Raw genomic sequence first — 23,408 nt, 5'->3', positions numbered from 1 at the left:
ATTCGCTTTGCAGGTCATGTGGGCATAAAACGTACAAAGAGGGATATTATGCAGAACTTCTATTGACCTGGAATTTCCAGAGATGTAACAGGGTACAGCAGGATCTGTGAGTAGTGCCAAAATGTAGGCAAGGCAGGAGCCAAGGTGAGAGCTCCTTTGATGCCTTTGCCTGTGATTGAGGAGCCATTTCAGAAGGTAGTTATGGATATTGTGGGTCCTCTGAGTGCCCCCAAGTTCCACAGGGAAAAAGTATATCCTAGTGGTAGTGGATTATTCCACGTAATATCCAGAGGCGATGGCTTTGTCCTCCATTGAGGCAGAGAAGGTGGCAAATGCTTTGTTAGAGATTTTCAGCAGGGTAGGTTTCCCAAAAGAAATACTTACTGACAGAGGTGCCAATTTCATGTCAGACCTGCTGGCTTGTCTGTGGAAGTCCTGTGGGGTGAAGCACATGAAGACCACCCCCTACCATCCCCAGACTAATGGTCTTGTTGAGAGGTTAAACTCTACAGTCAAGTCCATGCTACGGGCATTTGCAGATCAGTTTAAGAGGGAGTGGGACAAATATTTGCCCCATCTGTAGTTTGCTTACAGAGAAGTTCCCCAGGAATCCACAGGTTTTTCACCCTTTGAGTTGCTGTATGGGCATAGGGTGAGGGGACCTAATTTGAGACGAGTGGGAAGCTGAGTGCGAGTCTCACAATGAGTCTGTTGTGGCATATGTCCTAAACTTCAGGACAAGTCTCAGGGAACTCATGGGCTTGGCCCAGGAGAACCTGGCAGAAGCCCATCAACAGAAAAAGTTGTGGTATGACAGGAATGCTCGAGCTAGAGAGTATGCTGTGGGGCAGCAGGTAATGGTTCTCATTCCTGTCAGACACAACAAGCTGCAAGCAGCTTGGGAGGGACCCTACAAGGTGGTAAGAAAGGTAAGTGATGTTAACTACATGGTGGAACTGCTAGGCAGAAGGTAGCGGCACAAATTGTACCATGTTAACATGATGAAACCTTACCATGATAGGGAGGCCCTTATGCTGAGCATTTGCAGTGGATTGCAGGAGGAGTCTGAGGGAGATCTGGGGACTGAGCCCCTCAGTGAGGCTCGGGCTGGACACCTCAGGGAAATTGGGTAGCAATGTCCCAGCAGCTGTCTCCTACCCAGGATCGAGAAATCCGAGCAGTGTTGCAGGAATTTGGGGACATGTTCACTGGGAAACCAGGGTGCACCAGGTGGATACAGGACCCCAAAGGCCTATTAGGCAGGCCCCTTGTAGAGTGCTTGAAAGAATCAAACAGACTCTACGGGAGGAGGTACAGGAGATGTTGGAACTAGGGATGATTCAAGAGTCCAACAGTCCCTGGGCCTCCCAAGTTGTGCTGGTGCCAAAGAAGGATGGCAACACCGGGTTCTGTGTGGACTACAGGAAATTAAATAGTCTGACATAGTCAGATGCTTACACCATGCCTAGGATAGATGAGGCCCTAGAGCAGCTGGTTGGGGCTAAGTATCTTACAAACATTGATCTTACCAGGGGTTACTGGCAGGTGCCCGTGACTCCCAGTGCTAAAGAGAAGTCAGCCTTTGGGACTCCTTTTGGCTTGTTTGAGTTCAGAAAGATGCCCTTTGGGATGAAGAATGCTCCAGCAACTTTCCAGAGGCTGGTAGATCATATCCTAGCAGGAGCAGGAGGGTTTGCCCTTGCTTACCTAAATGATATTGCCATCTAGAGCCATTCCTGGCCAGAACACCTTCAGCATGTCAGGGAGGTGTTGGGCAGACTACAGAGGGCAAGGTTGACCGTTAAGCCAAGCAAATGTCAGATGAGTATGACAGAGGTCTCCTACCTTGGACATAGAGTGGGGAGTGGTAGGATAAGGCCAGAACCTTCCAAAGTGGAAGCCATTCAGGCATGGCCTGCACCTGTTACTAAAAAGCAGGTGAGGGCATTTTTAGGGACAGCAGGATAGTACACAAAGTTCGTCCCCAGTTATAGTACCATAGCTGCTCCTCTCACAGACCTAACAAGGAAGAACAGGTCAAATAAGGTAGCGTGGACCCCAGCAGGTGAGCAGGCATTCCAGAAGCTTAAAGAAGCTTTGGGAGGACCCCCTGTGTTAGCCAGTCCAGATTACAGCAAAGAATTTGTTGTGCAGGTGGATGCTTCAAACCATGGGGTGGGGGCTGTACTTAGCCAGATTTCTTCAAAGAGAGAAGAGCACCCCGTGGTTTATCTCAGGAGTAGGCTGCAACCCAGGGAGGAATGCTATGCAGCTGTAGAAAAGGAATGTCTGTCCATAGTGTGGGCACTGCAGAAACTTCAGCCTTGTCTGTATGGAAGGAAATTCACTGTTATGACAGCTCACAACCCCCTAACATGGTTAAACAGAGCCAGCTAGCAAAATGCCAAGTTGCTAAGATGGAGCCTGGGGTTGCAAGCATATGATTATGCCCATGCAGCACCGCAGTGGGATTAACAATGCCAATGCAGATGGGCTCTCAAGACAGGGAATGGGCTAAGGTGTACTCAGGTAGACCTAACTCCCTCAAGCAGCGTTTCTCAGGGGTCACTTGAAAAACAGCTTGAGTTCTCCTCTGGAGGAGATATGTGAATATTGGGTGAAGATGGGTCAGGGCTGCCAGCCTAGCCAGATAGAATTTTGGAGATAATTCTGTCATCTGTAAATATTACTATAAACCACAGGCTTGTTGCCTTAAATGGTAAAAATAATGTTACATGTGGAACTAAAAAAAATGTAACAACAGTGCACTCTACTGACTGAGTAAAGCATGTTGTGACTCTTTGATGTAAACACGGCTCCAGCTGGTCTAGATGAAGGAATTCTTGCTATTCTTTTAAGGTCAGAGTTAATGGCCAGAATTTGCATGCATAAATGTCCTTTATTGCTCTGGTTTCTGCTCCGAGGTGAAGAATGTAAATGTAGTTTCTGTCAGCCTGGAAACCCAGGGAAGTGTGAAGAATGATGTAATGTGAACCAGGAATGTGATTTCAAAAACAGAGAGAATCAGAGAGCATTACTTGACATTGACAGTGGCACAGGAAAATAATTTTCTTGGGTGGCAAAAGCCAGGGTACCTTTTTGGCTGGGCTTATATAGGCCCCAGGGCCGATAGCCTAGTTGCCTACCTATGAACCTATTAAGCATTTTTGTCTTGATCATCTAACTCATCAGCACTCTGCCTTTGCCCTGTATGTAAGTTTATCTTAGACTTAGTGTTTTCTCTTAGAAATAGCTAGAAACTAGAAAGATTAGACTAAGTGTTTTTCTGTGATGTCAGAACTGTTCTACTGAATTATTTTAAGTATTTCTCTGTGATCTCTGAACTCTTGACTAGCACTATGTAGTACAAAGTATTGTCTTTTTTAACTATTTGTTATTAAATATTCTTAAACCCTTTCAACTGTGAATGTTTTTGTAGATAATTTAAGCTCTTTAGAGTACTTGCATGCCTTTGGTAAAATTGTACAAAGCCACTCCAATAGCTTTAGCCTGGGGCTATACTACCAATTAGATAATAATATTGCACAGTAATAATTGGACACCCCTTTAAGGGTCTTTGAGTAGCTGATAAGTATTAGTGGGTGGTGGCAGCTGGTACTACCGTATAGTCTGGGAAAAGGGGGCACAGCTGGAGAATCTATGCCAGCCTTCCCCAGAAGTGTCTGTGTGGTTATATAAACTCTTCTCAAAGTGTGTGTGTGTGTGTGTGTGTGTGTGTGTGTCAGCTACTTGGGCAGCGACATGAAGTGCTGGTTGGACAGAGAGGGTGCTGGAGGTTTTAACTTGCCCACTAGGCTGAGATCTGGACCCTATAGCTGTGCCAGTGGGGAGTCGTATTGGGGACCTGGAGAGCAAGGGAGCGATCAGCCCCGGACTGACTGTGATCTCTGTTTGCTCTTAAGGGAAATTGCACTTTACTGTGTGTGTATTTGTTATCCTTTCCTCCTATATGAGACACCCCTCACTGGTGTTTGTGGTGAGGATTGACGCTCCTTGATTGCTGGGCCAGGGCACGGGCATCAATCCTATGCAGGATGTAACCCATATAGCTAAGGCTACTGCAGTAATGATCATTCGAACATCTACTGTTATTCTAAGTTTACTTACACAGCTGTACTTTTCCTCTTTTTTATTAACCCCTATGTGCTATCTATTCTTGTTAAAACATTTAAATCTATAAATATTAAGTGGTACAAAGCAAGTCAATTTGTCCCCTTATTTCTTATATCTTTATTTGAAACCTCATTTTTGTTGTCTCATAAAACACACTGATACATTTTGATGGCATTTGTGCAAAACTATAAGTATAACTGCATTTGCAGGTAATAATACTATTTGTTTTTGTCCAAGATCAGATATTCTTTTTGTTGTCACATTAATTAATAATGTCATTGTATACCACATTACAAGCTGAATTTGAATAAACACATCTTATTTTCTTTTAATTATAATTATCTTTTCATAAATGTTGTGTGTCCGTGTCTCATAAAAATTTGTGACAGTCCAAAATATTTGGGTATGAAATTTAGCTAAACCAGTAATAATTTTATGAGAAACAATGTGAATAAGACGGCCACTGTTTCACTTTTTCTAAAATGTAATTTTTAAAATTGATTTATTTTTTCATAACATGTTTTATAACTCAAATTGTTCTTTGCAATCCAGTCCTAAGAAGTTCTTTTTACGTCTATATGTGGTAAATAAGTTTGTATGGCACCCTAAAACAGCTAGACTGGGGTACAAGACGTTAGCTTCTCCTGGGATTAATGGCACACTTTAAATTCCTGATTTTGTATATACTGCTACATTATAAGAACATACAAACATTTTAAGATATTGAAATGTAAACAATATTTTCACCTCCTATTTGGGTTAAACTTTATGCTCTCTGGAAAAGTCATTAATTCTTATATTCTCACTTACTATTATATGAAGAAAGTTAGTAATTTGTAAATGCCTCTTAACTAAAACCATAATAAAATCCATTCATAATCTAGTGGAAGTTTAAAAGATTTTTAAGAAAGTAATGAAAAGTCTTTAAAACCATTGTTTTAATTGGAAAGGCAACTGACTCAAATTGGTCCTCGCAATACAGAAGCTAAAAGTTCTAGACTCTAAGGGACCTACATAATTATTTTCAGTCAAAATATTTCTGAAGAATAATTATGGAATATACTATTTTGCTAAATACTGTCAATGCAGCTCCTTCTAAACCATTAACTACAAACAACAAAAATAATGATATAAATTAATAGGACTGATTTATTAAAATACTTTGCAGAAGAAACCTCCAATCTCAAATACTTTCAGAGTATGTGTAGATATTAAATGTAGGCTATGGTTCATAAACAAGTGCTATGCAGGTGGCAGTTCACAGTTATGCAGATACTTTGCACATTGTTTTTGACTCCCTTTACTCTTCAGTTATACAGTAAGTATTGCTTTGTTATATAGTATGTGTATATGTTTCTGATCCCTAATCTCTGTTATTATTTATGCTGTATGGGGGCAACTGCAGTATTATTCATTCAGTTGAAATCACCTGAAAGAGAAAGTGATATAGCAAAGTAGAAAGAATTGTTGCCAAACGTAGGGAGTCTGTAACAAGAAAAATAACCAGAGATCCTTTACAGAGGTTAAAGATATTTGAAACATTTATGAAAATTTATATAAGGAAGAGAAATATGGAAAACCAGAAAAGGCACAAATGGAAATATTTATGAAAGAGTTAATACACCAAGGGTAGAGCCAGATGACCCTCAACAATTAATACCTAGGGTATGATGAGATAAAAGTGGTGAAGTGTAATCAACAGAGCAGCCTCCAGGAACATGTTATTCTTGTGGTAGTTTAGAAGTTGGGAGGGAAGAAAGTGATAAAGATCTGGAAGGTTTTATTTAACATTATTTTAAAGAGGTGGGACCAGCACCTTGGAAGAAAGCTGTGTTGGCTGTAGTACCCAAAGGGGGTAAAGACCCTTCAGATCCAGTTTCATATAGACCTGTTTAAATTTTGAACCGTGGTTGTGAACTATTCATATCTGTATTGCCTAAGAGAATGGCACAGGTGCTGCCAAAGTTGATAGATATGGATCAGTGTGTTTTTTTGTGGTGAGGCCAACATTTGAAAACATTAATAGAAAGTGATGATCTAGTGGAATACAGAATATATGAGTGTAAGTGGGTCTTAATGCAGAAAAGAAATTTTATAGAGTCAGTTGGGATTTTGAGAGTCGGACAATGATAGCATGTGCATCCCCTGATAGAATGATAGGGCAAACTAGGAGGATATGAAAGGGCAGAGGCAAGAATTATGATGGTAGGGCTCCTCTCTGACAAGATGTGATTGAACAGAGGAACCAGACAGTTTTGCCTATTTCCACGTTATTTGCGTTATGTGTATAGAGCCAGTAGCAATGAAAATAAGGGACTAATGAGTTAAAGGATGTAACTGGTTTCATAATCAAGAAAATAGCTTTATTCACAGATTATATTATTTTGTATTTGTTAAATCCAGAAAAGGACATTTTGATATTGTGTAACATTTACAAGCAGTTTCAAGTTTTTCCAGGATAAGAAATAAATGAAGACTAAACAAAGGCTGTGGTGGTAAACTGTACACCCATACATTAATTAATTTAGCAATAACCATATTTATGGGACCATAATAAGATTAAGTGGTTGGGTGTATGGATTAAAGGATTCCACTTCGGGTGCTAAGGATATCTGGAAATAGGCTAAACAAAAAATAATACAAAAACTGAGAAGCTGATTATGGATATGGATAATAAGTTACAATCAGTGATTTTTTTTTTGTCCCTTTAGTTTTATATACAGGTCGTGTGTTTTAGTCAATCAGAGGAGAAGCTGTAGACCATAGTTAATGAAGAGGTAAAATTTATTTGGGAAGGGAAGAGTTAAGTGGGATAAGTTGATTCTTCCCATAGAACAAGGTGGTTTATGATTACCTGATTTGAAGGGATGCGTTAGACTTATGCAGTTAGGGTTCATATACATAACACAAGCAGAAGATTATAAATCAGAATGGGAAGCGATGATGAAACGGTTGGAGGAGGAGTTCAATAAGTAATGAGAGAGTAGGATTTTGGATGCAGGAAACCTGCACAGGAATGGAGAAAGGAGATGTTATTAGTAGGAATGACCAGTAGGGGTGTAGGAAATAGGTAAGAGGGGCAAGAATTTACTATAGAAAATTAGCAAAGGAAGAAAAATATTTGGATCAAATAACTAGGGAGGGAAAGGTAATAGAATGAGATGAGATGAGGTCAGAAAAAGTTTGGATTGCAGGTTAGAGTCTGTCTTCCCGACATGCGAGAAGGAGTATGCTTTGGCAGCAAGAAAGCTCTAAAGCTCTGGGTGCTCTAAGTGCTTTTTATATGGAGCTCTATTCGAGCCCCAGGCAATTAGGGCACATGGACGGTGTCTGTATGCTTTGAAAAGCTGGCTGGTTGGTCATATCCTTTGCAGGATATAACCCAATATCTTAATCTACTGCAACAGTGATCTGTTAGGACATCTACAGTTCTGGTAAGTTTACTTTCAAAACTGTACTTCTTCAAAGCCAGTCAGTGTACTCATTCCCACATTCTGTGCAGCATTTATTCTGAGCTTCTAGCATAAGTGAGGTTTGCTCATAGACACTGTAATGAATTAAAAATAGCATTAAATAATGACTAAATACAAGAGACAATATCAATGAGTCAGAATATTTAAAGATGCTTTGCCTCTTTGAGATTAGTCACATTTGGTAAGGAAGGCAAAATGACTTTTTACATGTCTGTAACTAAAATGTGAAATATCTGGTTGTCTAGCAGTAGCAGTAAAGTAAAAAAATGGTTTCACTAAGAGCAGTTCTCTTCCCAAAGCAGATATTTTCTACAGTTTAAAATTTATTTACTGCTTGCTCTATGCTTCCCAGACTGTAACTGATTTGTTGTCTAGGTAGATTGTGGGTGAGAAGGATCAGGAGGCCAGTAAATTGAATGGCTGAGTGTACAACACCTGTTCCCTAGGGTGCTGCTCTGGCTGCTCAGTTAGGGATGCTTTTCTGGTAGGTATATATGTGTGTGTGTGTGTGTGTGTGTGTGTGTGTGTGTGTGTGTGTGTGTGTGTGTGTGTGTGTGTGTGTGTATTTATTTATTTATTTTCTAAATGTAAAGAAACGCCACATTATTTTACTTTTATTAAATAAATACCAGAAAAGCACCCCTACTTGATCATTACCCTAGGTGACCACCTCGTTCACCTGTGTGTAAGACTGTTCATGGTGATGTGATGCAAGTAAGCCCATTGCATTATCTGTTGGTGTAAGTCAAAATGGTGTAGGAGTTGTGACAGGTACTTATTCCTATTGTGCATGGTTTTAGGACATTCACTGACTGATAAAGTACAGATATTGAGGGTGAGGTGGGAGCTGATTTTATAAGAAGGAGCTCCTGTGATACATGGTAGCAGAGAATACACTGCTAGAATACAAATGCATAGATCCTGAAGGAAGTAATTATGATTGTGTTTTGGTGTGAGAAGTGTCATCAGTATATTAATTGCAAAAAGAATCAAACTGAGAGTGATCATAAGCTTTTATAGACTATTTTCTAGAAATAATTGCACTTAGCATCACAAAGAATGCAGAGAGTACTTGTAGGTTTGAAAAATATACTCTCCATTTTTTTACAAGCCAGAAGATCAAATGGACATAGGATATATATATATATATATATATATATATATATATATATATATATATATTCAGATTTGTCTCAATTCCACCCCGTTAGTAAATTACACCAGAACCACACTGCATTACCACATCACCAGAAGATTACTTCCAAGTATGTTGAGGTAGTAAAGAAATCTTTGCCAACCCTCCTAGGTCTCCTACTAGCTTACCTCAAACAACTAGTTCAGATACTAATATCATACCCACATCTACAACCACAGCAGCTCTTATTGAGAGTCACCTGTGCTGCAAGCCTATAACCTTAAGGACCCATATGCCTGCAGCACATACCTGAAATGTCTTAGTGATTGGTGACTCCATAGAAAGACATACAGACACAAGATGGGTAAGGACAGGGTGTAAGTCATTAGGGCATTTATGTCCATGCACTGATGCAAATACAGTTATGACCTTGTAGTTGCTTATGTGGGGGTGAATAATCTTAGGTGTTCCACCTTGAGGGAGATGCATATAGATATTGTTGAGCCCTCTGTTCATGTCTTCAGTGAGGGCAAAGCACTGCCATTCTAACATCACCAAGTACGATACCCAAGTTTAAGGATAAAATAATTGATTTCAGTAATTGTTTAGTAAATGTGTCATTGTATGGGGATCCATTATGTGTCTGCATGGGATAGAATTATCAGTAGGCCTTACATACTTTGCCAGGGAAAGCCTGCATCTTTCACCCCTTGGTCTTTCCATACTGGCTAAAAGTTTTGCTTCCCCCCCATAGTGCCTTTTTCAGTCAGAGTTCACCTGATGGATATCCCAACATTTTAAACTGCAGTCTGGATAATAGCGAGGTAGTTCTGCTGAATGACATAAGGCTAAATTGCAGAATCTCTGAACCTTTTAAGCCTTCCTTAACCTCAGACAACAACATTTCGGTAATTACTGAAACCTGGTTCCATTACAGTGATAACACTCCCTGCATTCCAGGGTACCACTCCTGTCACACATTCAGATCCACTGGCAACTATGGGGGTGTATCTGTATTTATCTATAATTTCATTGTTTCTTAGCAGATTTCAGATGATACAGCTCTAGAACTGATTGAAATCCTAGTTAAACTCAATAAAATTTATTACCACAACACATTATAGCCAATTACAGATCCCCATCTATGTAATCTTCTGAACATGTAGGATATTTTAACCAGTTAGAAAAGTTAGCAGTTGTTCCAGATACCTTTCTTGTGGGTGACTTCAGCTATGCACACATAAACTTACAAACATTTAGTACCAACAGCAAGTATATCCAGAGATTTCTGGATTGTGTAAATGCCAGTGCAGTCGATCCCCACCAAATGTGTTAGTCATCTTGATCTTTTCCTCATAAACGCTTCTTTCAGTTGTACCAGCCAACTTATTACCGTCTCCCTAATCAAATCTGACCAACTTGCTGTGATCTTCTCTATAAAGCCTGCTCTGTGGCCCCTGATAATTCTTCTGTAGTCAGGGCTTAGTCCAAGACCAATTGTTTGCAATTTACTGATCTTACCCATAATCACAAATGATAAAACTCCCTAACCAGTCTTGCAACTGAGGCTGCTGCCTACTGCTGTGAATTTTACTCCCTCTTGGATAGATGCATCGTGGTATCTATACCTGTCCAAGTTTAGAACTAAAACATATGGTAGAACTTTCACATCAACAATCTCTATAATAAAAAGATAAAGCTCCTCGGCATCATTAAAAGATGTCCACTTCATCATTATAAAAGGGAATTAAGCAAGTCAATCAAACTTACCATTAGGAAATGTAAGGCCAACTATGAACTTAGAATTACAACTAAATCAAAAGATAAGCATAAGCCCTTCTTCAGCTATATTAGGAAGATTAAAAGTAACCTGTAATTCTGTACTAAACGTATCTCAAGTGGTACCTCCTTCTCCGACCCAAAGACATTGTTAATATTCTTGCAGATAAATTCTCTTCCAACTTCACTCCACCCATCCTCTCCTCTCTTCCCACCTCCATTCAATCTCAAACTCCCCTTCCTGAGATCAATTTGGAGTAAGTCCTATTGGGAATTTCCAAAGTTAAAAACACTATTTCCATGTGTCCTGACAATGTCCCTGGATGCCTGCTGAGAAGTGTAAGGTCCAACTTAGCAAAACCCCTCCATTAGCTCTTCTGCCATAGTCTTTCCACTGGTTATACCCCCCCCCCCCGAACATAGAAAATTGCAGTTGTGGTACCCTTGCATAAAGACGGTCCCTCTACTGACCCTGGGAGTTACAGGCTTATTAGTGTCCCTGCAAAGCTTTGGAACATATTATAGCGGAACAATTAAGCAATGATATAGGTGACATTGTATTCCTGGATACACACTAGTTTGGCTTTTGTAAAAGGCAGATTATGCCTGCTCATCCTGGTTGAATACTTTGAAAAAGGGTTACTGAGGCCATGGATAAGGAGCATATGGTCCACACTGCTTATGTAGACCTTACCAAGGTCCTTGACACTATAACTTATGCTGGGATTATTGACCACTATTTCAAGATTTTAACTACCCCACCATTAACTGGGAAAACTACTAATGTACCAACTCTTTTGCTCAACGTTTTCTAGAATTTATAAATTCCAACGCCTTGGATCAACTTATTCACACCCCCACCAGGGGCAGCAATATCCTAGACCTGGTCATTACCAACATGGGAAACCGGTGTTCCACACCAGAGGTCAATTCCTCGTTGGTCAGATCCGACCACAAGCTAATCAGCCGAGACATCCACATCCCACCCCCAGCCCCAATTAGGGAAACCATCGTAAAAAACTTCTCAAAAGCCAACTTCACACTTCTTAAGACAGAAGTGGCAAACTTCATGACACCCATGCAGACGGACAATAGAGGTATGACTGCTGAATCCTACACAAATGCACTTTATAAGCACTTACACGAGTGCATGGATCATGCTATCCCTAATAGAACCAAGATGTTATCCTCCAAAAAAGGAAGCCAATCTGGTGGTCCTCTGCCATAAACAAACTCTACAACAGAAGAAAGAAACTGTTGCAAAAAAGAGTAAAATCCCATGACTGGAGGAACTCCCTGGTCAACCTCATTAAGAAGCTGAGATCCCTCATAAAATCCTCCAAAGCTAGTTACGAAAACAAAATTGCCACTGACTCTAAAGACAACCACAAAGCATTCTATAGCTATGTCAAGAATCTAAATGGGAACACTCAGATCTGCTCTGAGTTGCAGCATAATGGCACTAAATATACAGAACCAACTGATACTGCCAACATCCTAGCAGATAGGTTCAGTGATAACTTTACCCCCCTCTCAGCCCCTAGAGGGCCCATCTCTATACTGAAAGAATGCAAAGTTCCTATAATCACGGCTGCACAGGTAAAAAACACACTCTCCAAAGTCAAGAGCACAGCATCCATGGGACCTGACAATATCCCAGGCTGCGTTCTGCACGAACTACAGAATGAACTGGCACCCTACCTAAGTACCATGTTCAATCATAGCCTCACCTCAGGCTTTGTACCCACTGAATGGTGCACCGTGACAGTTATCCCACTCCACAAAGGGGGAGCCACGACGGACCTCGGGAGCTACCGCCCCATTAGCCTGATGAGCCTGGTCTGCAAAGCCATGGAACGTATCATCGTGGAACTCATAAACAACGACATTGGTAATCTCCAAACTCTGGACCCTACTCAGTTTGGATTTGTAAAAGGCAGATCATGTCTCCTAAACCTGATTGACTTCTTTGAAGCAGTCACCAAAGCCACAGATGAAGGTAAAATGGTTCACACAGCTTATCTAGATCTCGCCAAGGCTTTCGACACCATCCCCCACTCTGGAATTATAGATAAGCTCACTAAACTAGGTATAAATCCCTATGTCACAAGATGGGCTGCCAACTGGCTCATGGACAGAACCCACACTGTGAAAGTAGTGGATTCCAAATCCGACATCAGACCAGTGACAAGTGGAGTACCACAGGGTTCAGTCCTGGGTCCTCTCCTGTTTGGTATCTACTTGTCTGAAGTGCAGGCCAACACAGAAGGTCTTTGGCTAACAAAGTTTGCAGATGACTGCAAACTAGGAGCCATAATCGAAACTCCTAACGATGTGGACAAACTACAAAAGGGCCTCTTTGAGACAGATACCTGGTGTCAAACCATGGCCTGAAGCTCAATGCCAAAAAGTGTATGGTCATCCCCTGTGGTAAAAACTCTGTACCCATGAACTACCGCATAGCTGGTAGTCTACTTAATACCGAAAATGTGATAAGAGACCTTGGGACACAGGTGAACAATAGTCTCTCCTTTGATAATCACATCGCCACAGTGGTCAGGAAATCCTTCTATGTGTCTCATCTCATCACAAAAAGATTCTCATCCAAAAAAAAAGAGGTCATTGTTCCCCTCTACTCATCACTCATTAGACCCATTATAGAGTACAACGCCCCTTTTGGTATGTACCTCACAAGACATCTACAACAACTGGAAAGACCACAGAAATACCGCACAAAGAGGATTACTGGCCTCAAACAGATGCCCTATGCAGACCGTCTCAAAAAACAACAGCTTTACTCCATCGCATATCGCCTACTCAGGGGCGATCTCTGCCTAACATACAAAGCTATGTCTAACCCAGAGCTGTTGGACATGCTCCACTTAAAGAAATCCCAATCCCTCCGAGCTACACGCTCTAGGGACCTTAACCTTGTCACCACAATAAACAGAACATGCTAGAGGGATAGATTCCTGTCCCAGAGACTTCCCATACTCTGGAACAGACTACCTGCCTATGTCAAACAGAGCTCCTCATTAGCACTCTTCAAGAAAAATCTTGATGATTGGATGGGAAATGGGAAATTCACCCCGGGGATCACTTCTGTGGCTCTGCTCGATAGGGGCACAGGAAAATAATTTTCTTGGGTGGCGAAAGCCAGGGTACATTTTTTGGCTAGGCTTGTATGTGCCCTAGGGCCGATAGCCTAGTACCTACCTATGAACTCAACATTAACCCATACAGATTTTGTTAGGTTGCAATTGGCTGTCTGTCAGAACCCATACCATTAAGATTGGAGGTATTTTCCTGTAGAGAGTCCCTTCCTCTTTGGTATATATTTTTGTGAGATAAAAGCTGATATCAAGGGACTTCGGCTAACCAGGTTTGCTGATGTTCGCAAATTGGGCACAGTTATTAAATCCCATTCTGATACTCAAATTTTCCAGCAAAGGCTGGACCAAAGAAATGCTTTGTGTAGTACTAGTCATGGGCTTACTCTTCTCATCATGAAATGCAGAACGCTTTCCTTTTGTAAATCTAGTATCACATACCACTTAACTTTGACAGTCATTAGGGGTTTGGGTATATATGCTGAAAACAGTTTCTCCTTTGAGTTCTATGTCTCTGTGGTGGTTAGGAAATTCTCCTGCCTTGCACAGCTTATCCTTCATGGTATTTCTTCAATGTCCATAGAAACTATAATCCCACTTTATTCATTCCCTATTGGGCCCATCATTGAAAATAATGCACCATTTGGCATGTAACTTGCCAACTACCTAATCTAGTTTGAGAGACCTCAGCGACTCCACACTAAAAGAATCTCAGATCTCATTACTCTTAGTTACTCTGATAGACTAAAATCTCAGTTGCTCTACTGTGTCATACAGTCTTCTGACAGGTGATCTCTGCTTAGCTTCCAATGACCCAGAACTCACCTAAACAGAATAATTAGTAAAGGAAACACCCATGGCAGTTCCCTACTTAACCTACAGTATGCCCCATTTCTGGAATAGGCTTCTCTAGTGTTTCCTTGGCAACCTTTAAAACCAGTTTAGATGAATGATCGCAAATTTTCACCAGGACTATGTGGAGTAAGTCTATACCATGGGTAGATACCACTAGTTTCCCCCCAAATACTTGGTGATGTGCCTGTGCTTGTGCTTCTTGATGATCTTTGTTAGCTCTGAGCTTAGTAAGAATCTATGACTCATTCATTTTTACAAGAACAAAATAAAGTCCTGTTGAGAAGTGACTTGGAAGTTAATTTGGTTTTAGCACAACTGCCTATGACAGAAAAAAAGCTAAGACAATTTGAGAGATGTGCTGAGGAAGACCAGAGGTGAGACTGTTTAAAGAAATTTTTGTGAATACTAAACAGAACATGAAAGTGCCATTCCACATAAAAGTCAACTTTACTTTTTCTTCAGATTGGAAATGAGCCATATTTCAGCTTTTTTTTTTTTCTCAAAGCAGATGAATAAATTGTGCTTAATTTTCCTGAGAAAGGAAATGCATAATTGTAGTCATAAGTCATGTTTGAAAGTAGCTAAGTTCAAAGAAGGAGCATGTGATGCATGGTTTTGGCTGGGCATATCAATGCACATTTGCCAGGTAATGCAGTATGTAACTCAAGTCAAATTAGTAATTACTGAGAGACAGTGATGCTATTCTCAGCTATAGAAAGACCATGGTTCCAAGACTCGACTCGTGGTCTTTTCTAGTATCAAGATGCAGTCCAGGTAGTATTTGTTGATTTCTCCTTGAAGTTGTTAACCTGATACTAAGTACAAGGTTATGTGCTGACCTGTAGCTTTTCACGGTATGATATTGTTGGAAGTTGTCATGCCTGGCAATAATCCTGTAAATAAAACTGTAGAATTTAAGAGTTCTTCAGAGAACCGTGAGTTCCACTGTGTTGTGTTATGTCATATCTAAGTTATGACCAGTCTAATTGTTAAGTTGAAAGGAGTATCCTAAGTATCTTATGAAAAAAAAATTGCCAGTAGCTGTCATGTAGCTTTGAAGGAATTCATAAATTCTTCATTAAAACTGTGGTATTGGAGGAATGTGTGTTGGTTTTGGAAATTCCTGATGTAACAGCTCAGGGTATGTTCTCAGGAACTGATAGACCTCTATGATCTCCCACCGAAAACATTGACATGTCTGGAAATAGTTTCAGAGAAAGAGAAATCCCCAGAAGTAGAATCAGAAATTAAACTATCCCGAGTCTGAATCAGAAATCTGAGAAGAAAACCCTTTATCTCTTCCTGCCTGAATTCAGAATCTTGAATCTCTTCAGGAAAGAGGTATCCCTCTTTCTTTTATCAGAAATTACTTTATAAGAAGGATCAATAGCTTGACTTAAACCCTAAGCCAAACCCAATAAATGACTCCTATTTAAGATTAAAACAAACTTCATAAAACAAAAAAAGATGATGATAGTTCCAACAAACACAACTTATTGTTAGCGCTTTCGTCTACTACAATCAGTAAACTTCTTCAGACCATCTGAAGAAGTTTACTGATTGTAGTAGATGAAAGCGCTAACAATAAATTGTGCGTGTTGGAATTGTCATCATCTTTTTTGACTCTTATTTAAGGAAATTTGAGTAACAGTAGATACATGTTTAGTTTTCTATTTCTTTTTGACAGGAAAAATGTGTCTTAGTAATGGCAACAGCAGTTTCCTTAAAGATAGGCACAAAATTCTGAAAAAGCAGGGAATCCTTCCCTGTTCCCCTCTCCCTAGCCACTGACAGGACTCTTAACAGCTGCAGAGGACATGGCTAACCTGTGGTCCATAGTGGCTGTAGGTGTTAAATCAGAGGGATCTAAAACATTGAGTGGCCACAGCAAAGTCATTCACCTGTGGCTGAGGCAAATTGCTACCCTGCCATAGTAGCAAATGCTGTTTACTTAACTTTTTCTTTTTGTAGCTGGAAGAAGTATCAACTGTGGGACCGACAGTTTGTTCAATGGTCAAGCCACAAATGCTCTCTTTCCAAGGCAAAGGAAGCAGCAAAAGCTGGTAAAACTTAAAAGTCTTAACAAATGATTTTTTCACATAAAAACACAGTAAAAAGCACTTTGAAAAACTTTGTCAACCCCAGAAGTAAAGTAAACACAATTTCTCCTCAGAAAAAAAAGGTTTTCAATTACTTTAAACAAGTTCTAAACTGGCAGGAAAAAGTGGTCTCATTTAAAAGTACAATACAATCTTAAGACAGTCTGTTAAGATATGAATTTCTAGCTTTAAAGTAACTTTCTTGAACAGGAAAGTGTTATTAAAGGAGAACCATACCCACAGACTCAAAAAAAGTGTTTATTTCATCATGGTTTGGTGTTTCCTACATTTTAACACCATGGGAATAATTGCAGGTTTTTAAATATTTGTATATGTAATTTCTGAGTCTGACCATATATGGAGTCTAGCATCTTGAAGTGATCCTGATTGTTTAGTCTGCCTCTAGGCATCCCACAATGCACTCCTTGTCTGTAAAAAAATCACATCACGCAGGCCTCTTTCTTTTTAAAGCTCCTGTCACTGCGTTGATTTTACATGTATGCACTTCTTTCAGTCAGTTTTAAGTAACATTTCATGACGTTCAGTGACTACTTAAAACTCAAACAGTGCAAATGTCACAAAACAGACTTTCAAAGTGCTTTTTACTGCTGCTTCTCTTTAGAATGGCTAAATTGTAGTCTTTTGTGAAGTCTGATTTGTACTACTACAACTCATCTCCCATCCTCCTTCACACCTAACTTCCCTAGCTGTCAAAGTGCTAAGGGTAATTTGAGCTGTTACCTACTGTGATTGACAGCTCCACAGCAGGAGACTTGACTCATGTACGTTTCCTTGTTCTAGCCTTTACTTTCTGCATGGGTAGGGGAAGGACCAGGGAGCTGTGATATCACAGCAGGAGTGGGTTTTTAGGATGGTTGTGGTAATGTCAGTTTGTGGAGGGAATTGGCCATAAAACTATCTATATTCATTAGCCTTGATGGCATCAATGAATTGGAGACTGCAGCAAACTTTTCCAGGACAGGAGAAATGTTTTTTTGAAAATGAAACCACCACAATACAGTAAGGTACTGTTCTAGTGGAGAGAAACAGTTGATTTAAAATATTTTAAATGCTGCATTGTTGTTTATTCATAGCAGGGACTGTAAATAGGGAGAAAAAGAACAGAGAAGTTGAGCATTTAATAATAGAATCCCATTGCTGTCCTTTAAACAGACATGTTTTTTTTTAAATGGAATGTTTTTCCCAAGAGGAACTTATCAAGCCAGCAATGGAGCAGCATAAGCTGAATGTTGATCCTGTAAAGCCTCAGAGGTGCATACTCTTCAGTGGCAAGAAAGCTCTGAAGGACTTTTTTCCCAAACCTGTCTTTCTAGTCAGCCCAGCTCGAGGACTGTTTTGGTTCATAGAAAATGCCCTGAAACTTTGAAGCTGGCCAGTTATTATGTCCTGTGCAAGATGTAACCCATATAGCTAAGGCTACTGCAGTAGTGATCAGTATAATGAACACTGTAAGTAAACAGCCTTTGCCTCCACAGCAGACGTAGTAGTTTGCCTCAGCCACAGGTGGGTGACTTTGCTGTGGCCATTAGTTGCCTTGGCAACTAGCATTTGATGCTTTGACATATGAATAAACAGAATAGCTTGTGGCTGAGACTCCATATTGTGAAGAGATCAGTAATAATAGGAGACATTTGCTTAATTGACAGCAGTGAAAAGTTTTCTAAAAATGCTAGGAAAGGAGTTGTCCAAGAGTAAATATGCTCAAGTGAGCTGTTGAATGATTTTCATCTGATAATGAAGATTAAATTTCATATTCAGCTATAAGTACCACCAGTTTGGCTGCTTTCCCCAGTGTTATGTACTTCAGATATGGAAGGCCATTAAAATGTCAGTTCATTACAGTGATGGATTAATATGTTAAAAATGGGCGATAACATTTGATAAATCTGCCAAAATGCAAATTGTATGCTTTCGTATATCGTCAAGTAAAGTATTGGATGAAACTGCTCTGTTAGGGAAATTTAAGTTCAGTAAAATGTTTAGAACTTTGTTTTAATGGACAATATGCAGTTATCTACATAAAGGTACAACAAAAGTATGTCTCTGAAAAAGTAAGAATAATGTAACCTATAGCAGTGTTTTTTTAAACTATTAGCACATTTTCTGCATTACCAAAATGTAAGTGGTTATGAAGTATGTTACATTTGCGGTAGTAAAAGTCTATGAGTTGGTAGCACATCACCTTGATTTGACTGTCTGTTTGTTGGCATAAGAACCTACATGTTAAAGACTGCTTTAAATCCATTTGGATAGCTGAGCTACAGGTTTATACGTTTGCTAACAGAAGTTATTTGGTCCTAAACACAAGGAAACTATACAGATGTGGGAACTATACATCAGGCATGATGCTTGACAGTAATCTAAATTCTGGGCAAAACCACAATCTTGGATTTTTTCAGCTGCCTGTTAGGTTAATGCCACAGGTGAGTACTTAGAGAACAGAGTCTTTTCTATCTTAGGTTCATTCCGTATTGAACACTTAAATCTGTGGAGAAAGAGAATGTTCGCTTCATTTTGTTCATTATTAGCAGACAGCAATAGAATCAACAGGGATGCCTTATTTTGGTTGAACAACCTTTTATTGTGCCCCTTCCCATTACACGGTACTGAGTTTTTCTATAGAATGATGCAGGGTAGGCAGCTTTCATTCTAGTAATTCCATTCTACCACAGATAGCCTCGTTTCACTTTTCTATGTGGATGTTGTTATCAAAAACCCTTACTGGTCAGTGCTGAAAACAGAGATGGGTCTTAATCAACACTTGATGTTTGTTCTTCACACCAGACCCACTGATCTGCATCAGTGGAACAGATCTTGTTATCTTCAAGTAAATAGTTGCAGATTTACTGGGCTGAGCTATATTTATCTGTCAGAAGTCTCTTACTTCATTCAGGAAAATTAATTTTCATCATTGTTCAGTTTTCCTCACTAAAGGCAGTGATTTGGAAAACAGCTGCTATGTGTTATGCATGAATACATGTCACTGTATTCTTAAGTATGCGTGGCTAGATTTTTCTGTAAATAACCTCATCTGGTCAACTCTGTTGGCATAGAGGGATAAAACACTGACTACAACACAGGTGATCAGAACTCAAACAGGGACTCAGGTGTATGGTAGAGCAGGTGTGGAGGAAGGAAAGAATAATACAACTTTGACATCTCACCTCTCTTTGGGTAGAGAGAGCAGGGAACATGTTGAGCCACTTGGATCCACAGTAGAATCCCCAATAGAGACTAGAGATCCCATGGGAGTGCTAGTTTATTGGGGAGCAGGGCAGTCCTGAGGGGGTTATATCACCCACAAAAATGAGTGACATGCCCTAACAATCTCAAAGCACTCACCAACCAGAGGTAGTGCATGACATGAGCAGCTGAGCTAGGGATATTTAGTTACAACCCCACTCTCCCCATCCTCAGATTGGTGAAGACTCAGATCTCTGCTACCAGCTTTTGCCTCTAGGAGGAGGAGGCAATTTTTCCGAAGATCTAAAAGATTTAATATAGTCAAGATAGTACCTGTGGTGTCTGTGGACATTAAACGTATGAAGTATCCTTACTCTCATTTTTCAAGTTCAGAAAAGAAAATGGGGAAATGGATACTTTGGCTTAAAGTAAACTCTGATACTACTTTAAGCATAAAAGAAGGATTAGTTCTCAAAGAAATACTGCCCCTGTGGAAAATGAGATATGAGTGACCCACCATAAGAGTTTGCAAATCAGATACCCTTCTAGCACAGGTCAGAACACACAGGAACATTTTTTTCACATTAAGTACCTCAAGTTTGACCGATTAGGTGGTTCAAATGGAGCAAGTGTTAGCTTCTGTAACACAAAATTAAGATCTCAGTGAAGGGCCACTTGTTTTCTAGGAGGCCTTTTATGCAAAACCCCTTTCAAGAATAGGAGACTGCATTGAAAGCAGAGGATCCATGGGTAAGACATACTGTTATGGACAATAAATGAACCTTGACAGAGGAATACAAAAAGTGATAGGACTGTAATGCACACAAATATTGTAAATTCAGAGAATAACTAGCCTGGAATGGGTGCTGGCAATGTTATTGGCACCAACTAGAAAACTTTTTCCATTTGCTAGCAAATGATTTTCTCATAGTAGGTTTTCTTGCTTCCATTAGTACCTGCTGCACATCCTCAGAAAACAGGTGCCTCAAAGGAATTAAGAACCTGTCATCCAGACAGTCAGTTCAAGATGATTGGTGTCAGTATGTATCAAACACCTTTGTTTTTGTGTGAGTAGATCCAGTCTTTGAGCAAGCTTGTGGTAATTGCCTCTGGCCATTTCCAAAAGAAGGGAGAACCATGGTTGCCTGGGTCAGAAGGGAGTCACTACAATGATCTTGGTGGATTCCTTCTGAATCTTCAGAAGTACTGCGGATATTAGTGGAAAGGCATAGAGAAACATTCATGTCCAAAGAAATGAAAAGGCATCTGTCTTCCAGGCCTTCTTACATGGAGTCCTGGAACAGAAAAGCCAGCTGATTGTTCAGAGAGGAGGCAAAGATGTCTACCTTTGAAATTCCCCACAGATTCATTTTCTAATCGAGGTTCTGTCCTAGTCCTGCCCAGCTTGTCTGGTATTGTCTGTAACAACTTGAAGATGTCCAGGGGACCAAAGATGGTTCAGAGAGTTGAGTCCCTTGATCAGGGCAAGCATTTCCTTGAAATTTATGTGCTTGCATCTGTCTTTGGTATCCCACACCCCCTACACTTTTAAACCTCCTGAAACTGCTCCCCAAGCAAAATCCAGAGCGTCTGTTGAGACCAAAGAGTTTTTAGATACCACTGTATCTTTCTCATGTGGAGTCTTGCCAGGAGTATCATGAGAATCATAGATGCCATGAGACCCAAAATCCTGAAGTATTCCCTCATATTGATGGAAGTCCTGAGTGGAAAACATTTGAAATAAGTCTAAATAAAGATCTATTTTTTCTTCAGGAAGGAAATCTCTCTGAACTGAGATATCTAGTTGACATCCCAGGAACACAATCCTTTGTGAGGAAGTCAAGAAAGACTTTTGAATCTTCTCTTGGAATTCCAGTTTGTGCAAGAGATGTCTCATCCAAGAGAGAGAGAGATTCCTGACACTTTGAAAAAGACTTTTCCAAGGAAAGCACAAGCTGACTGGTAAGCCTCAGGGGAGTGTACTCTAAAGCAGCAGTAAGGCTCTGAAGGGCTTTGCACCTAAACCTGTCCTTTTAGTCAGCTCAACTCGAGCTGCTCGACAGTTTGGGCACATAGAAGGTGCCCTGAAGCTTTGGAAGCTGGCCAGCTGTTATATCCTTGACAGGATATAATTCATATAGCTAAGGATACTGCAGCAGTGATCAATATGAAGAACACAGAAAGTTATCAACAAATGGTTCAAATAAATGCTCATGTTTCTAGAATCATAAGTGTTACAAGAAAACTGTAAATGAAAACTGTTCAGCACAAAATAATCTGTTCAGTGGTTGCATTCATTAAATACAGGATTTTATAAGACACAGTAACCACAGTAAATATGAATTTTGTAATGTTATATAAAAGCTTACAATATCTCAGTAAACATTAAACTTATATACTGCCAGCAGCATTTTCTTCATCTTTCATGAGGTTAAGCAGTTCAGTCTGTGTCACTTGATTTACAGACATATGAAAATAATTACAATATAAGTTAATAATTAAAAAATAATATCTCTTTATCTGCCCTAGACAGAGGTCAAATATCAGTGTAGTTGGGTTTGCCATTGTGTATGCTTTAAGATGAAATCTAATACCTTGTATGTATCATGGATTTGGAATTATCAATGTAAACATGAACAAGCAACATTTGATACCTAGAGGCATCAGTAGGATGTAACTGAAGACATGCCTGGAGACATCACTGCTGTAATGAGTTGACCCATATTATAAGAGGTACTATTTTGCTTTTAGTAATGGAAGTTTGAGAGCTATGCATTATTTGTTTTTCATGCCTCAATCTGTTACTGATTGCACTGTAGTAATACAGTTTCACATACAGAAGTGTATTTTAGACAGTGAAAGCATTTACTTACACAGTGTATTTCTTTATAACTGCAAAAAACAAATGTGTTCTAATCATAGTTTAAAAACAGCATTACATTTTAGACAGTACTGTGTTATTTCCATGCATATATAGTCCTCTGAACTGAAGGTGCCCTGGAGATAAATGCAACTTATACTTAAATTATGCAGATATCCTGCTAAAAATAAATTAATTTTGTTTTTGTTCATGTGAATATTGGCATGTTACAGCCATCTATCTCCTTGCTTTTTCCCCATTTTTAGATGAGTTTACTGGGATTTACTGCAATGCTCTGCCACCATCCTGTTGGTCTGCAGATAGTCAGAGAGTGGTTTTTAGCACTCCACAGAGGAGCAGAAAGGTGAGTTTTCAATATCTGAAATAGTTTACTGAATAACTGAGCTTCATTGATGGAGGTGGTTCATATAGTAAGAGATAGGACTGGCCAACAAAGCAGTGTCATTTGTTAGGGATAAGTCTTCCTTGCTTTCTTTACCTACACCTGCTGGGCAGTCGACCCCACTGCTGAATGATTTAATGACCCAGTTATTATCCCGCTTAAGTTGCTTGGTCTCAGCCACTCTACACGGACCCATGTCTTCTTCTGAAATCTCATATTTGTCCAGTCATGGGATGAGAGTTGACCTCTGGTGGTCTGTTATTTTTTTTCCTGCTTAGATCCCAGGCTCTTGCCCTGGTGGCTGATGTTTACACAGACACCAAAGTGAGGATTATTTACATCCTTCCTTATGTGCA

General features: G+C 39.9%; 1 protein-coding gene across 1 annotated transcript in view; it reads left to right on the top strand.

Moving 5' to 3' along the window:
* LOC122806187 (acylamino-acid-releasing enzyme-like) overlaps positions 1–23,408 on the top strand; it is a 1,918,826-nt gene that overhangs the window by 759,733 nt on the left and 1,135,685 nt on the right. The window contains exon 13 of the mRNA XM_044076421.1: positions 22,916–23,013. Within this exon, the coding sequence (XP_043932356.1) occupies positions 22,916–23,013 (98 nt within the window). The remainder of the gene's footprint in view (positions 1–22,915; positions 23,014–23,408) is intronic.

This window comes from Protopterus annectens, chromosome 7.part0 (assembly GCF_019279795.1).
Source record: "Protopterus annectens isolate FY-2018-M chromosome 7.part0, PAN1.0, whole genome shotgun sequence".
Lineage (NCBI taxonomy): Eukaryota > Metazoa > Chordata > Ceratodontiformes > Protopteridae > Protopterus > Protopterus annectens.
The sequence above is the reverse complement of the archived record's forward strand: the minus strand, read 5'-3'. Positions and strand labels throughout refer to the sequence as shown.